Here is a 19,138-nt window from a genome sequence, read left to right as displayed (position 1 = left end):
CTAATGTCATAAAAATAATCCACTTAACGAATTTACTTATACCAGACTAGTTAGTAAAAAGTAGGTTAAACGCTGGGCAGAAATGCTGTTTGGAAAGCAAAATAGGCATTTGTTCAGCAGTGTATAGAAAATATTGTTGTTTTTACTAGACTTAGAGTGAGTATGAGTTATGGCAAGTCAGACAATCTGAGGTCATTATAGTAAGTCCATTTCTTATCACATTAATGATGTTTATACTTTATAGTTTGTAATGTTCCCAATTGGAAATAGTATTATTGTCTTCCAAACAAACTAAAGTGTTTATGAATGATACCTGCTGAACAGGAATTAATGTTAAACAAAAGAAATATCCGTACCGGGGTTAGAACGTTCGTCCCCCATCCTGTTTATATGGTATGTTACCATCAAAACTGCTGGGAAAAAACGCCTTTTAACAAAAAACAATCATATGGTTTGAAAACAGATCATCACCGTTTTATGCAGTTTTTTTTACAGTTATCATCATACGACATATTTTCATCAAAACGTTTATTATGCAGTTTTCGCTTCTTCGTTAGTTGAATTTATGAATGCTATTCATTTTACAGTATAAACATAAGTGACAAGGAGAGCTCTGTTAGATGTAATGTGTACTTTACATACAATCCCTAAGAACTTGTGTTTTTATAAGAAATATATACATGTAAATGCATGTCTCCTTCTAGAAGAAAAGAGCGAATATATCTAGATTCCTTTATTAAAAGAATGACAAATAGCATACAGAGGGCGCACACCTAATAATGTCTTAATATAACTGTTTCGTTAACTCTTTCTCTAATTTGCACTAAACAGGGTCATGGAATTATGTCATAAACTGTTCCCGTTGAGTGGCATCTTTCCTTTTAAGTATATAAATAGGTCATTTAAAAGTAATTTGGGTTGCAATTGTTCTTTTTTATGTCATTTCTTGGTGTTTCCTGTTTTGCTATAACAGGATAATTCTATTAAAAACACCTTTCTATGTTGAACAGCCTGAGAGAATTGGATTTGTCTCAGGTTTTTATTGTTTCTGATATATCCGAATGAGTTTGTCAATATGTTATGTTTTCAAGAATGACTGCTAAAGCTAAAGAAGAAATAATTGAGAATCGATGGCCGATATTTTCCTTCTCTCCGAATGTTCTATTGTGTTCTATGACATTTCAATAATAAAAAGATGAAGATAGATTTTCTGGAAGCGAAGGTCACAGCCAGCAAACACAGCCAGAACCAAGCAGTCACAAAGCAGTTTGAACAAAAAAAGAAAACTTTTAAAACTGTTAGGCTATAAGGCTGTAAGAGCCGCTGTTATGTGCACGTTTCAGGTCAACAAAGAAACGTATGGCGTTTTTGGAAATATTCCAATGGCATTTCTAGCATTTTGTGCTCACATGTGCTTTGCTCTTTCTGATTAAATATTTACAAGCAATGTAAAAATTTTACTACATTGTATGCATCATTAATTGTAATGAGTGATTTATTGTTCTTCCTAAAAGTTTTTATCTGCTCACTTGTCTGTTACTTGTATGATAATATGTACGAACAATTCATCGACTTTAAGGAAGAGAAGCACATACAAAATAATAATTTGCGTATAGTAGTAGTACATGTTCTGAAAAGGATTTGATCTAGAAAGTACCAACTTAAACATAATTGCTCGAAGCTACGTTTATGAGCTAAGCTATTATTTGGAATTTTTCCAACCATAACCAGCCTGCTCTATGGCTCCCTGCATTTGTTACAATAAGATGAAATTCGGAAAAATCACATGAAAGGATCTGTTCATCTAACTCTTTCCTTGTTATAGTTTCTTGCTTACCTAACGGGGAAAGTATACATTTGCCCTATCACGTGCCAGGGATAAATATTCCTGTCTTTCCCTAGGGGACATTCTTGTCTGAAATAGCGCGCTCTCAAGTGACGTCACATAGTACTTACACTGTTATTATGTCGTAAACTGTATATATAATACCAGGAAATACCAAAATCTATTTTCATCTCTGTCTTTTTTGAACATGATAGGCAAGGAAAATGGTATTCTATACCTGATTGTGAATACAGGCTGTTTTCCTAACCCTTGATTTTTTATTCCATGCTGTCCCTCGAGTATGGAGAACACTTCACATACAGACATTCATGTAAGATCATTATAGTCATTGAATCTATGAAGAAATTAAAATATTTGAAGAGGGAAAAAGTTATACTTTGATTAATTTATTGATTACACATAATAGTATAATCCAGTAAGAATTTTTATTTACTCTTGATTACCATATTGAAACTATATGCAAACATCGTCACCTCAGTGCAAAAACGTGATAACTCCATTGACTTAAAGAAGGACTTATTCACTTTTAGCGCTAAGGTGACGACATGGAGTACGGCATTACACTGATGTTTAATAAATCAGCGAGAATCGTTCCAACTATTAAGTTAGAAAGTGTCCAATAACCACATATAGGTAAAGATGCAAACAATGTAACGTAAAGAGCATTAAATAAAAGCGTGATGAAACGTTTGGCAAATGATAAAGCTAGTTGAGCATTGAATAAAAAGCGCTACAAGCCCTGATGCAAATGAATACATATGCTCTGCATTGAATTAAAAGCAATATATGCCTTGATGCAAAAGAATAAATTAACTGCGCTTTGAATTAGAGTTACAGGTCTTGATGCAAACGACTAACTTTGTTCAGAGTGCTGTTTGCAATTTTTAACTTTTAAGTGAATGCAGTGAATGTTAGAACTGTGCGGTAGAATGATGTTTTGTTGAGATCAATGTTCATTGATTATACGCATATATATTTCATGTAGAGAAAATCTTGAATATGTGCAACATTAAATTATCGCAAACATTAATCGGTCAAACAAAATATTTAAACTGGATTAAAACATAGCTCTTGAATCAGCATGAATTAGAAAAACGTAGCCCACAATATTGACCACACAGTGATTTAGGAACTTTTTGCCAACAGTTTGAACTCCTACAATGACATTTAACCTACAAGTAGGTTTGTTCTGTGGAATGTTTATGCATACTTTTAAAGTAGTGTTATTGCTGCTTCACGGGGTGAATGTGAGCTATGCAACAAATGAAAGTCAACATTAAGAAATGATTCAAGCATGTATTTGAAGTAATATGAAAGAAGTGTCTTAAAACTAGATGTTCATTCTCGGTCTAAGATGGAGTGTGAATGCCCCAGACCATCAATCGTTCTTAGCTGTGTAGCAGGAAGATACGAGACTGCTTGAAAAATAATCAATCTTGTTAACAGACGACACCAGTTATTTTCAAGAAGTCTCTTTATAAGCACCTCTGTTATGTCACAACATTCCACCGGTTAAAGTCAGTAGGTAAAGCCCTATGTTTGAATCCCAGGACAGGCGTTTATTTTCCATTTGTTCTCCTCTGTAGATTTTTATAGTAGGAAGTTACTGTCGTATATTACAGCAATACTGATTGAAAAAGTGGAGTTAAATGTAATACAATCTACATAACTGTGTAAAATTGCATGACCAGAATTGTCTTCAAATATATCTGTGAAAGCTTCGTTACAATATCTTGGAATATTTGCACTTTAATTTCTAACATTACAACACAAACGCAATACAAGATATTATTTCTCCTTTCAAAGAATTTCATAACAATTCATCAAATCTTTTGTTAGCACCACTAAAAAAGTCAGTTTATCCCTAGTGTTGCTTTTCGCTATAAAGAAAATGCAGCAAATTATGATTGTCTTGTAATGTGTCTGTGCGTCGGCAGAAAAACGCATACGTCTCCATGAAAAATGAACATTGAGGAATATCAAATAGAGCTATTATCAGACTTCATCTTTCTTAGACTTTTACAGTACAATTTCTTTGTGATTCAATTTTTGTTAGATATGATCTAATTATGCTGTACTAGTTGATAAAGCTATTTATAGAAATACTTTCCCTGAGGTATTTCCTGATTCTTTAACGCTACTTAAAGGTCATGATTTTTTGTATAGGATATATAAAGTGTTTTGTTAATCGCCAAAAATTGTTAATCTGACTTCCAACAACATATTTCTTTAGTACAATGTTTCAGGGTATATCATCAAAACACAGAAATACTTGATAAACGAACAACATCTTTACCATAAATCTACCTGGCCATAACATGTTCTGTACGTCTGGATACTTGAAATCTTCTCCTTTATAAATGAATGTAATGTGTAAGAAGTCGTATAGGCCATATTTTGCGCCATTTGAGTTTCAAGATTGTGACTGCTATTCAAACATATCAATTACGTTATCAGTAAGCCCTGTTTGTAAACATCTTGCCAGAAGGTTCAGACCTTGTATAGGCCTAAACCGATTCTGATTTGTACAAACGAGTCTGTAGTCTATGAGCCAGAGCTGTTCGCAAGGTGTCATTTAAATCTAACTATATTACTGACTTTTTTTGAAGTTTTATTTGCGATTTAGGAAAGTTTAATCTACAATGCTAGGCTCCATGTGCATTTGCGTATCATGAATAATTTATCTTACAGACTTCTATATTTGTTTACTGATGGTACGAAATGTGTTTTATTTGAACAGAGGGAGTCTGTTACGATTTTTTAAATTTAGTACACACGTTGAGTTCAGTGACTGCTGCAAAAAGTGTAACATAATAATTATTGTAAGTTGTTCTGTTCATGGTCAAACATGTTCTGTAGTTGTTATGTTCCTTCTAGATCAAAATTGCTCAAACTCACATGTATGAACTGCATAAATAATAAAATAACAATGTATATATTACAGATTCTGTTGTACATGTACTGTTTTGATGTCTCGGATTTGACGAGGGTGGGGAATTGGGCTTTAAGTCATTTTTTTTTATTTATTGATTACGGATAAATGGCATGCATTCAACTAGAAATTCGGATATATTAAAACTGTCTAAAAATACATGAACTTTGGTATTTCATTTAAATTTAACATAAATAATATATCAGAGACACATTTGTTAGTATAGCTTGCGTCGCATAACGCTTCTATTGTGGAACAATAATTAGAAAGCTTTATTTGCGATGAATATAATTATGTACTTCATGAATTTTCAACGTAAATGCAGAGTATATTTAATACGATTTCGTTTTTGTAGAACGAGGTTTTGTTGAGAAATGCATTTAGATATATTCCGTTATATGAAATTGTTTCATTTAACTTGAACACTATTTTATGTTTGGTCTAAGTTTATACCGATACAGTGAGATCATATAACGAGTTTTTCCCCAGTTTTTGACGGTAGATGAAGACCAAGGGGCCCCTCTAGGCATTGTTTGAGGCATGGGTCGACACCAGGGTAGAACTGCCGACCTTAGTAAACAAGATTAACGGCGTCTTGACATGATACGTGAAAACTGACCACAATCATATTTTGTCCGTAGAAAATGTATAAAGTTATTAGAATATCGAATCTAATATCAAATTCTGATAGTAATTAAACCATCTACTTCTACTATTAAATCAGTTTTATTCACTGGAAACTGTATCATTCTTAAGAAAAGATAACATATTCACCATATTCAGTCATTGATCAATTTCAGATTTCTAGAATTACACTAACTTCCTCTAAAAGGATTAGTGGAAAGTGGAATAATTCAAATATTCAAGTTATGGACAAAATAAGTTCAAGCATGAAATCAAATCAAAAAGCTTCATTACTAAAAAAACTCCCGGTAGAGGCGTTTGGTCTAATATGATGTTTGACTAGAGATATATAATACGTATATCGTCATCTCTTCTCTGCCCAATGCTTGTTGGAAGGTAAATTACTAGATTGCTAGAAGAGGAGTATGTTTGCCATTATGTTTGACTAGAGACACGTAGTAAGTTTATGATCTTCTCCACTTTATGCTTGTTGGAACGTTCCGCTGCATTTAACCGTTTAATTATTACAGTGCAGACGATAATTTCTCAAAACCCTTTTAGATTTCGGAAATGGTTTTACTCTTATGTATCAGAATGTACATCTTAAATTGGTTGTGCGTTTGTAGTTTCACTTACATTTTTAGCATGTTTCTCTACTACACTATTTCTAGACAATATCATCTCAAATACAAGTTTATAAACCGCAGGAGCAGCTAGATTCTTTCCAACAATTATCGACTTGTTCTATGGACCTCTTAACCTGCTTCAATCAGAAGATATTTGCAATATTACATAACAGATACCGGATGTCGGCCTCACTATTTCAATGGTATAATTGCCTTTGATGTCCAGAAAGAAATAAAAGCTTTTGATGTATGAGAAATCTGTCATTTCCTGTACTTTTATTCAGAGCTTTATGTTTTAACACAAAATGAATACATTATATTTCTTTTAAATCTTCCTAAAAGTCGTAAACAAAAGTCACATAGGTCACATTATGTCTCCTTAACGTTTGCTCTCTCCTGATTTGTATCCTACAACTAGGCTTTATATCATTTTCTCCCCTGATTTGTATTCCCTGTTTCATTTCAAACGTTAAACTGTTGTTAGAGGCAACCAATATGGCTGTCACTCAAAAACATGTCACTGAGCGATCAGTCAAATATAATTCAATTGTGACCATTTTCAATTACCTTGTCAAATGGACCTGTCTGAAAGAGTCTGACATTTCAATAGTAGTAATTGTTCCTGGCTTGTCTGGATGATACAAACGATACTTAAAAGTGTTTGTAAAATGATTTTAAATCGGGCAGATTTGAAACTTCTCTTGCATATTCAGTTGTATTCTTCCGCACTTTAAGTCAGAAACATTCGAGGATATAGCCATTTAAAAGTTTTAGTTTACTTTATATTTACAATGAATTTGAATTGTAGACATAAGCAACCTAGAAACGAATAGATGCTTTCAAATATGGCAAGGAAATTTAAGGATACTGTACTAGAATGTGCCCATCTTTCTGGGAATAATTTTTTGTCAGAAAGATAAAGCATTTATTGTGCTCTATGCATAATTTATCGTAAAGACTTGTTTATTAGCATTCCTTAAAATGTTTCCATGAAACGGTTTTCATTCGCCCAGCATGCCTGTATATTTGTTACGGATTGTTTACTGGAAGACACGCCGAGTTCAGGGACTGTAAATATGGAGTAATTCAAATGAAATTACTATTTTTGCACATGTTTCCTGTAATGGTAAAACAAGGTTCACTGCTGTATTGTTTTAATTTATCAGAGTATCACTTCAAACATGTTTACTCAGACTCAAGTTTTATAACTTCAGGAAAAGCTAAAATAATTCCTCAACGTGACGACAGATCTGCGGCTCGCTGACCATACGGCAGTAAGACGGCATTTGAAATAATTTTTTATGTTATGAAATATACCTTCGTGCTCACTCTATATACGATATAATTGTCTTTGGTGTCTAGAGGAAAATGAATGCATTTGACATGGGAGGAAATTGAGCTTTAGTGTATTTATTGATTACTGATAAATATGATTGATGTGCGTTTAACAAATATATATGAAGTATTGGTACATGTATATGTACCACAGGCATTCATTTCAAAGGTAGCATCTTAAGGCCAGATAAAACTAAATGTCCTACTTACAAAATAGTGCAGTATTGCTGAGTACAAGTTTGAATTTTATTTTAAGAAACAGTTCCAGACTTATAGCATTTGAAACAGTTTTCGGTTATGTTAAAAGTATAGTTTCTCCTTCTGAAATATTGACACTTCGTTGTCTAGAGAAGAACATTGCCGGCTTCAAGGTCATTTTAAGGGGTAAATGTTATCCCTTTTTGTCTCAATGACAGTTTTATGAAACAGGTAAGCTGTTTTATCCAACAAGATGTATGAAAAAACATAGTAACTCATTTTCTTAAAATATAGTCCTTCTGAATAGACATGGATTTAGCATGAACTTTAGTACACTTGATATGTTGATCACCACCAGATCAGATATAAGTGCACACAGGTCTGATTCTATCATGAGCATTCCAAACATAAAGAACCCTAATCTTCTTTCCCCGTTCTCTTTTTCAAAAGTATCGCTAATTCCTTTACTACATGGCATTTTAGTATGTAATTGTAGCATTCTGTCGCATGCTATAAAGGAATGGTAACTTAAAAATTCATTTCCCGAAAAGTGAAGGGATTAATTAAGAGGGTCCGAGTTCATAAAACGTAACTTTCTTATATTATAGAAGCTAGCACCCTTTTGTTACTTTTTTCTGTAGATAAACTATAGTTCTTGATGTGAATATAAGTCTTTGAAAAATTGATATTCTAAAAAACTGTCAGAATGACGTAATCAGGTAAGTAGATTAAAAAAAAAGCTTATCACCTATCAAGAAGGAACATTGCTATTATAGGAGTATTAATCATTGGACATTATAACATCCCTTTGGGAGACAAAAATACTGTAGAGCAAAAATATCTCTAATCAGGCATTGGTATTTCAGTCTATATTGTGTAAATACGTTTATATTCAGTAGGAAATAAAATGATGATATGAATATCCTTATTTACTGAATGGCCATGGTTTGTTTCCTATAAATGATATTGGTATGTGACCCACAATTGTTAGTCTGGCTTCCATAGTTGAGAAACAATAGAATATAGAAAAAAGTGAAAATGTCTACCCTGACAAACAACTACAAAAATGACACCCTCCTTCGTTTTAGATGTATATGTCTTGAAGTGCATAAGCTTGTATAAAATTAATACAACAGTAGCGGATGATGTAATGAGATGGTATTTCGAGAGTTTGAAAAATACAAGTCTACAATAATTGTTGCAAAACTGTGATTATCTTACTTCAGGCTCCATGTTTTGTAACATTGGAAATAAATCCAGAAGTTTCTTCAAATGAATGTATTCTCTTAATTAGGTTAGCTTAGCTGTAATTTTGCTAAGTTTCAACTTAGTAAAGGTGAAATCGATTATTTACGAAAAATGCAAAAGAAAAGCCATTGGTAATGTGGATGTATATTTTCTACAAAGTATCTCTTCAAACACTCTTACTCAAACTCAAGTCTGTAAACCTCAGGAATAAGTAGATTATTTCAAATCGTTATTGACCCATATAATTGCTCTCTGACTCTTTCACGATTAATCGTCTGTTACAGTTTCTTTATATTGTAGACAAAATGAGATTATTGACTTCTAAACAAAAGCTATATAAAATACTTGTGCTTTTTTTTTCTTAGTAAAATAATTTTCTCTGCTATATTACTTCTAGAAAATATCACCTTAGACGTACTTGCACGTACTCAGGTTTTATGCGCAGCAGGAACAACTAGAATCTTTCCAACAAATATCGACCCGTTCTATGGATCCCCGACCCTGTTACAATTAGATGACATTTGGAATATTACAATAGAGATACCTTCTGTCGAGTTCACTCTTGCAGCAATCTATTGTCTTTGATGTCCAGAAAGAAATGAAAGCATTTGACGGTGGAGGAAATTGAGCTTTGATTTATTTATTGATTACGGATAAATGATATGATTGAATTAGAACTTTTATTTGCGCTTGATGAATGTATTGAAATCATTCATAATTGCATTGAATGTAGCAATAACATACAATAATCTAGAGAGACATTTTTCAGCTAGTCATGTAGTGAGACTTAAAAATTGAACATTGACTGATTGACGAAGAACAGTATATTGATGCAAACGACTAAATTAGTTGAAAATCAACAAATTGACTATGAACATTACATGTGTTTATGCAAACAGCTAAATTAGTTGCGCACTGACTAATTGATTAAGAACGTAATATGTAATAATGACTTAATAAGTACACCAGTGACTGACTAAAAACTTAATATGTATTTATGCAAACGGCTAGATAGGTTTAGCATTGATTAATCGACTAAAAAATTAAATGTTTTGATGCAAACGATTAAATAAGATTAGCATTGACTAATTTACTAACTTGCATACTACTAAATTAGTTGATAATTGAGTTAAAGCTTTAATAGGTCCTGGTATCAAAACCTGTATATGCCTTGATGCAATCATGTTATGTCGTCAATACTAAAGGTCATTACGTGTCAATATCTATGAAGTGTAAAATTCAAAAATAATTTAGAGATGCACCTTACATTTAACCTCAGTAAAGAAAGACACCAATCACTCTCATCAGTTTTACCATTATCTTCTGTATTATGAAAATATTGACCATTACGATCCATTACTAGGCTGGAAATGTTTGAAAAAAATCTCAGGTGTTGCTTAGAAACAAAGTAGTTTATCACTTTGTGGCAATTCCCTGCGTCATTTAGAAAAAAAGGCGATTCATGATCAGTTGCTGTGATAGTACCAGAGTTTAGTTTGAGTACGAGGGAAACACAGTAGTCTATTCATTCACATTTTAAAGCAAATATATCTGTCTACAAATCAATCTGCGTTTCAATCAACGGTGCTACACACCCGGCACGTTAATGAACTAGTCTGTATTTTCGCAAAGCACAGCTTAGTTAGCCGGTCATGCCTATGGAACGCCTAGACTGCCATTATGACCTTTACATCGAACAACACATTGACTTGACTGAAGAAAATATAGTCAGCACACAACATAATGAGAGTACCATTTAATAGTTCTTTTTCACGACCGAACATAATTAATAAACCCAAGAGCATATCATTGCAGCCGAAAGTAATGTGAGTACAACTCAATAATACACTGTCTTAGCTAAACATAATGATAGTACCACTCAACTGTTTATTCTCCTAGTTGAACATCATGAGTTTAGAACCAAACAGCATATGATTATTAACTGTACATAATAATGTAACACCCCACAGTGCATCTTTTTAACTGAAAATAATTTTGTTACCACATGCCTGTTTCTTTCGAGAACTGAACATAATGACGTTAGCAGCCAACAATACATTGACTTGACTGAAGAAAATATGTTCAGCACACAACATAACACTTCAATAACTGGACACGTTGTGATTTTCACCCAGCATATTGTATCTCGGACTCAATAGAACGGCGTTTAACCAGTCATATCAGTCCTTCTCAACATAAGACAGTCTTATTTCATTTTATTCTATTTTTTGAAAAACAAATCTACGAGTATTTGTCGTTATTTGATCGTCGGCGTCAGCGTTGGTTAAAATATTTGTTTAGGTCTACATTTTCTCAGAAACAATAAGAGCAACAGCTTTGAAACTTCGCACAAGTGTTTATCGTCATTAGATGGCTATGTAGACCAAGGACCATAACTCAGATGTGCATTTTGTTAGAATTATGGGCCTTTTTGCACTTAAAAAATCTGAACTATAACACATTATACAGCACTTGCAGACAAGCGATTGCACCCACAGGCCTTGCTGCTCTTCTTTAACACATACACTTATCTACTGCATTAATCACTCACAAAAAGTTAGAAGAATATAGGTGTCCCTTAAATGCAAGAAGGCTGATATCTGTAATACAACGATGTTTTAATGTTCACCTATTATTATTATAATTCAATGAATAATGCAGCATACTTTTGGGTAATAAAAGTAGACCTATTATAAAGGCATTCATGTTATTATCTACATTGCATTCTATTGTGGCATTCTTATATAGAATCTGCGATATATGCTTACAATGCGCGCTTCTATTCTTGGAACACCAGACGTTTGATTGTTCTTAACTGTCATTGTGAGACAAGATTAAAATCAATTTGTCGTCACGTTATTACATTATTTAAGGAAAATGGACACCTTCAATATTGTTTTGGCTTTTAATATACCTGGCATTAATTTAATATATTTGACATTCAATACATGAATAGCTTTCTTCGTTTCCATGGAGAGATATTGCTATATGTAAGATAAGGTTTATAGGATGTACATTACAAAATTGAATGTTTCTGGAAATAAGGCATAGACAGGTTAAGAACGTAATTCTATTATTAATGATCCGGTTACGGCCTATTGCTTCTTATACAACACCAATAAGACACGAAAGTTTATTTTGTTACATCAATAAAATAGTTTCTATATATGAGCCGCGCCACGAGAAAACCAACATAGTGCTTTTGCGACCAGCATGGATCCGGACCTGCCTGCGCACCCACGCAGTCTGGTCAGGATCCATGCTGTTCGCTTTCAAAGCCTATTGCAATTAAAGAAACCGTTAGCGAACAGCATGGATCCTGACCATACTGTGCGGATGCGCAGGCTGGTCTGGATCCATGCTGGTCGCAAACGCACTATGTCGGTTTTCTCATGGTGCGGCTCAAATAGTATCTATAAATATTATTACTTTTCAATGAAACCTGTCTACTGAAATGATAAAAGATGGGCATTTCGACCAAAGGTCAGACTGTTCTCGCCATTTTCAATTTGCAGGGAACATACATGGGTCGTAAAAAAGAATACATCCTGATGGTATCACATGATTTATTAAATACAGACACGCACATCTGCGAGTGTGTCAGTCTGAGTGCCAAAGCTTAAACCGTTACGTTGAAACGCACTTTCCAAATTCATAGTCGTCAAGTTAAAACGACAATATTTCGATAGAGGGCATGCTCAGATATGAATAGTTCATACTTTAAACGAAAACAGCATTTCACTATGCTAGAGTAGTACTTAATAGCTATATAGTCTGTTGTTCCAATAGACGTTAAGTCAAACAGTTTCACTTGTACATTTTACTTTTTTATTTTACATTTTCTTTCAGAATGCAGTATATAATTGATGGTTGACTATTGTGTACGGGAACGTACATAAAGCCAAGAATATGCCTTTTCAATACTGTGTCTTTTAAAAATTAAGATAACACTTGCTAATAGTTTTTTTCTACTTTCAGCAAATGCAAGATTGCGGTATAAAGCCCGGACAATGATCGGTGCGGCCGGAAGTCGCCACCAACGGCGACGAGCGTCGCTTGCGGTCTCGGCGCTGAGTGGCGGTGGGATGTATAGCCCTATGGAACAACTACGAGAATTAGATGAAAATGGGCCCCGACCACCGCCTAGTCGGCGCCGGGCTTGTGATACTTCTGACTTCAAATCTTGTGCTATTCTTCAAACGAGACTCAAGGAAGTTAAACGCTACCCCGAGTAAGTACTCTTTTTTTAATTGATATACTAGTACATGCATGTCAGACACAATTTGAAATTCTACAAGATTACGAAAATTTGTAGTATTTCCTTAAACATAAGGAAACTGCATGAACTTAACATACAGGATGGGTTTTTCCAAAACTGTATTTTGACAAGTTTGTGAACTATGTTTTTTTTGAGTCGGCTAAACGCTGTCAAGCGTTTGACGAGTCCTTGCTATCGCACGATTTCTCATTCTTAAATGGCCTCACAACACAGCGAAGTGATGTAGTTCCATTGGATTGTCTCTAATTTCAAAGAGTTCATTGATCGAATGAAGTTCATTTATGTCAATCCTATTTGCTATGACCAATATACGATGTAATCTGTCATATTTATGACTTGTAATTGTGCAATACTCGAATAAAGCCACGTATTTTCTTCCGCGGTAACTCATTAAGCATAAACACGCATAACGATTCTGCGGGATTTGGTAGTTTAAACATATTTTATTGCCAATATATACATATATAAACAGATAACTACGTCAATTGTACATATAATAGGCAAAAGGGTCGACCCACAAGTTCTCGCAACATTAGTAACGGGTCTTCCCTAATGCAAATATTTACATATTTAATTTACAACAATGACAACTAATCAGGTACATGTGTGGTAAATAATAAATTTACAATATAATAGCTACAAAAAAATGGAAAGAAAAAAAAAGAGTTGAAATAAGTATGAGGTACAAGTACATGTGTACTTATAAAAGCAATCACATTTGTGATTACATGTAGTGGCAATGTATAGATAGATGTAAGAGTAAAAATGATGCAATTAATTTGCATTAACATGTACTACATTAGGGAAAAAAAACTTTAAAAAGGAGAAACGAGTACATGTGACTTATATAGACAAACATATTTGTGACTAGTCAGTGTACAAAAAGATATAAGAGTAGAGTACAAAAAAAGAAGATACAATTCAATTGCATTAACATGTACTACACACGCGGGATTTGGTAATACATTTGCGCATATGATTATGGTGACGAATTTTATGCCCTTTTGTCACAAAATAGCAAATATGATGTTCACAAATTCAAATAAAAACTGCATATTAACTTATTAGCCAAATTATCCATTTGTTACCCTGTCCGTTTCAAAAAATAATCTTTAAAATCATTGCGCAAATAACAAATTTATTGTGCTGTGCATTTTATGAATTGCGCAGACTTACAAAGCTTGCGTAACATCCAGCGAAAGACAAAATAAATTTCCAGAACATACTGCTGGTATTTTTTTGAGTGGGTACCTCTGAAAGCATTGGAATGTCTCTTATCAAAAAGTTTACCACATCGATGAAATTAAATTATGACAGCTTCATTTTAAATGACCCGAATAAGATATGTGCAGTACGTTAATTCTTCCGCGAGACTTCGCGGATGAATCCTAACTACATTCTGGACACTTCATGGCGAACACGTGTGACCTGTTTATAACAATGCTTCTACGACTTCGCGTGGGTTGAATTTTGTAGTCAGTAAACGGATAAATTATCGGAAGAAGAAACTCTTACTGGTTTGTTTAGTTACTACTGATATTAAAAATGATATTAAATCTTATTTTTCGAGAAATAAACAAATCGGCGAAACATTAAATTGTATTTTCTTGTAGTTTTTGAAATCGAAAGTAGATCGTCTATGTTTGGCTGCTTTGACGAAACGAAACAACTTTTTTATGAAAAGATTTAAATAAGAGGTAATTTACCCGTAAACTTCAATGTCAGATACTGCCAATTGCTGCTAAATGTCTTCGTATCATCACAGTTTGTAAAATATATTGTTGAAACTGGAGAAAAGTGTAATCGTATCCGGATATAATATTTTGGGTAAATATCGAGCTGTGTTATGAAATTTTAACATTCAAGTCACATACATGATAGATATTATTGTAACAGAAATGATTCTAGAATTTATTTTTATTACACCTACATATAATCTATATCAGACTCGTATTCTAGTCCTGAGGCATGATCTGAAAGTAAAAAGATGAAGTGACAGTCATACTTTGGATATTGTAATACTAGAAAGAATCTAGATCGTAACCTTTCTGGAATTTTGACTGGTTTGGATAATTTGCTTACGATTCAGGTTCGCAAAAAAATGAAACCGTCACCCATTCTGCTTTTCATGATGACACATGGCTTGATTTTTGCAGTCAGTAAGCGGATAAATTATCCCGAGAAAGAGCTCTTACTGATTTGTTTAATTACTACCGATTTTAAAAATGATTTTATTTCTTATTTTTAGAGAAATAAACAAATCGGCGAAACATTAAATTGTATTTTCTTGTAGTTTTTGAAATCGAAAGTAGATCGTCTATGTTAGAGTGCTTTGACGAAACGAAACAATTTTTTTTTATGAAATGATTTAAATAATTTCACTGTAAACTTCTCAATGTCAGATACTGCCAATTGCTGCTAAACTGTCTTCATATCATCACAATTTGTAAAACATATTGTTGAAACTGGAGATTTTGGCAGTATAAAAAGTATAATCATATCCGGATATAATATTTTGGGTAAATATCGAGCTGTGTTATGAAATTTAAACATTAAAGTAACAGACATGATAGATATTATTGTAACAGAAATGATTCTAGAATTTATTTTTATAATACATACATAGAATCAATATCAGACTTATATTCTAGTGCTGAGGCATGACCTGAAAGTATAAATATGAAGTGACAGTCATTCATACTTTGAATATTGTAATACTAAAAAGAATCTAGGTAATATTTAGAAATTGAAACATAAAATTTTCAGTTAGAAATCGCACCAAAGGCTGTATCAAGGGTCTACATTTTCAAAATTTCCTTGTGGTGATATCCCAAACCCTACTTGCAGGAGGGGGTATCCTCCCACACCCTCCCCCCATATTGCCACTTTACAGTTTGATAAATTTGCCCTTTTACCACCTGCCACAATGCCCATTTCAAAATCTGACTGCAGTTCAAAGCGGGAAGGAACACCCCTCCCCACACCCACCCTGCTACCGACCACGTAAAAATGGCTCAAACATTTTTTCAGCCCAGTCTGGGCCTGTCTGTCTACATGAATCAAAACGGATAATTGAAAGTACATAGACTTGGGGACTACTGACATGGTTTTGAAGGGGTTAACAGGTCTGAAATAGAATAAATGTTGGTTTTAACTAAAACAGAACTGCATTTATTAATATTGGTTATCTTTTCCGAAATTGGTAGCTAGTCCGAGTAATTTCTCTTAGTTTCGAATGCGCAATTTTCCTGTCAGTGTAAACATTCATGACACTATATATTGACACTCAGCAACATTTACATATCTTTAAACGCAAAAGTAAGTATACTTTAAATTCACATCCCTTATAATATGATTGAACAATACCTAGCGTGTGACACGATTATTGCATGGCCCCTTATCTGTAAAATATCTGAACAGTTCTTTCGTCCATCCGTTACAAATTGTATGTGGCAATCCGCGCTATAAAATTTCAATATATAAATTTTCATATTCAAATTTTATCATGTGCGAATATATACCAGCCGATAATTGCCTGTTTTGGTAATGCCGGAGGCAAATGTTTACTGGAAAAATATTTATAGTCATGGGCAGTATCTTAGTGTCACCTGTCAAATTGTAGTTTGTACTTTCAACATTTTTATTTTTGCGAACCACTCTTCAATTTTAGAGAAATATATTGGGTTTAAATACTTGTATAATGTCAATCAAAGTTTTACTAGGCATCGATTGAATGTCCATTTCATCTATTGTAACAAAATCTCTGTTCAGTTGGGGAAAAAAAACTAAAACCAAACTGAAACTGGTAGACTATACTACCAGTTCATCAATCATTAGCCGACTCTCAGGCCCTTCAGGCCTTTGATTTGTTGTTTTGTCTTGTTGACAAGAAAGAAGAATTTCAAATTTTGCAAACATTTGAATTTATTTCATTTATTATCAGCCATAATCTTTTTCAAATATCTGATGAAACAGCCGTGAGAATACATACATTTTTACAAGTTCTTTTTTCACAATTAAAGCACTGTTAACTGTCCAGTATTCATTCGTGTCTGGTCTAATTGATGTTGGGAAGTCACTGGTATTTCTTATAGATTGACACTCTAAGAGCAGTGTTCTCCCTTCTTCAAAAGCGACACGGAATGCAACTCTTAAAAGACTGACTTTAAATATGGACAAATTATCTCCCTTTATGTTGTACAAAGAATAACAATCTCCATTTGTCAGGCGAGTTCTGTCACAATTGATTTTCCCCAAACACAGAGCGGTATTGATCCGTGAAAGCATTTAGCTAATGATTCCAATATTTATAACATGCTGGTTGATAGGGTGAAAGTCTGTTAGCTCGGTGTGGATGCATAAATACAGCAGTGGGAGAAACGGTACCACAAAAATAGGTTACTGTAACGATTATCCTGGATAGGAACATGGTATGAATAAACATGTACACATGGCTGAAAAGCTTAGCTGCCTAATAAGTACTGTCTAAAAATAGCATACAGCCTCTGACCAGACTAGCTATCAGGTTACAATACATCAGTACTCCAGTTACTATGGTGCTGTATAAAGGTTTTTTTCTTTCTATTTTAATATGCTGTACTTGATAGTATACTAACAAGCCATAAATTGAGCTGTGCCATGAGAAAACCAACATAGTGGCTTTGCGACCAGCATGGATACAGACCAGCCTGCGCATCCGCGCAGTCTGGTCAGGATCCATGCTGTTCGCTTTCAAAGCCTATCTCTAGCAATTACAGAAACTGTTTGCGAACAGCATGGATCCTGACCAGACTGCGCGGATGCGCAGGCTGGTCTGGATCCATGCTAGTCGCAAAGCCACAATGTTGGTTTTTTTATGGCGCGGCTCAATTACTGAAAATGAACCTTAACCATTCTTTAAACCGTTTAAAATGATACCAGTTATCATGTGCTGTTTTACATTGTCTGAATATTATTCACCATGTTTAAATCTGCAAGAATTTGTCACTTCTAACAGGAGAGTCATAGTGGCCAAAAGTCGCTCACCCAATTTTGTCTATTTCACCTTGACTATATATATATATGTATGATACACAGAATCATGAATAGTAACAGCAGCGTTTATTATATGAAAAAACAACAACATAAAACAGATCAAGTGCTCTCATTTTAACAAATTTGACAAATGCTAAACATTAAGTTCAACGAAGAATGTCGTCATTTGAAGAAATTTAACAAAGGGCTTCTTAAGATTCTACAGACTAAGTTTAATGAAAATCAGCGAAGCGGTTCATGAGAAGAAGACGTTGAAATTTCTAGTTTTAGCTTTTACGGCCTCTCAAAGAGCACTTTTTGAACAAGTTTTAGACAAAACCTTACTAAGTATATTGAATCTGCACATCAAGTTTGATGAAGATCCGTCATGCGGCTCCTGAGTAGAAGTTGTTTACATGTTTTCTCATTGTAAGCTGCAGTGTCCCCTAAAAGGTACCAAGTGTCCCCATCCATTTGGACGTTACTTGGGAGAGGACCTCAAAATGATGCTACAGACCAAGTTTAATGAGTATCCATCGAGAAGTCGTTTTTTTCTTTTCTACCGATCCTTCAATGCTAAATATTTAATGTTAAACGCTAAATAATTATGCTATTTGCCAAATATTTCATTCTTAATGCTATAAATTAAATGTTACATGCTAAATGTCCAATACAAAATGTCAAATATTTGGTGCTACATGCCAATTGTTTAATGCAGGTTGCGTATAGTTAAATTCATATTTTTTTAGACAGGCATTTGTACCTCTTTAACTGGTGAATGTAACTTTCAATTCTGTGGAGATGTATCTTATTCGAAACAGTATCATTTTCTACTGGTTATATGGACATGGGACTAAAACTGTTTCCTCTAAAATGTTTTTTTAAGAAACTTTAAGAGTTAAAATTCTATTACAAGAGCCAATGCAATTCTAACGATCTGAAATTATATATTTGTTGGATAGAATACAGATCAATGATCATATATACGGGCAGTTCCATGTGAAAACCTGTATTAGTGACATGATATAATTATTGCA

General features: G+C 33.7%; 1 protein-coding gene across 14 annotated transcripts in view; it reads left to right on the top strand.

Moving 5' to 3' along the window:
* Positions 1-19,138, top strand: part of LOC123546888 (voltage-dependent calcium channel type A subunit alpha-1-like) — a 363,448-nt gene that overhangs the window by 183,531 nt on the left and 160,779 nt on the right. For all 14 annotated transcript variants that reach the window (XM_053524572.1, XM_053524565.1, XM_053524561.1 and 11 more), the window contains exon 2: positions 12,788-13,040. In XM_053524572.1, the coding sequence (XP_053380547.1) occupies positions 12,788-13,040 (253 nt within the window). The remainder of the gene's footprint in view (positions 1-12,787; positions 13,041-19,138) is intronic.

Source organism: Mercenaria mercenaria, chromosome 15, assembly GCF_021730395.1.
Source record: "Mercenaria mercenaria strain notata chromosome 15, MADL_Memer_1, whole genome shotgun sequence".
Classification (NCBI taxonomy): domain Eukaryota; kingdom Metazoa; phylum Mollusca; class Bivalvia; order Venerida; family Veneridae; genus Mercenaria; species Mercenaria mercenaria.
Note: the sequence above shows the minus strand (reverse complement) of the source record. Positions and strands in the feature narration are given on the sequence as shown.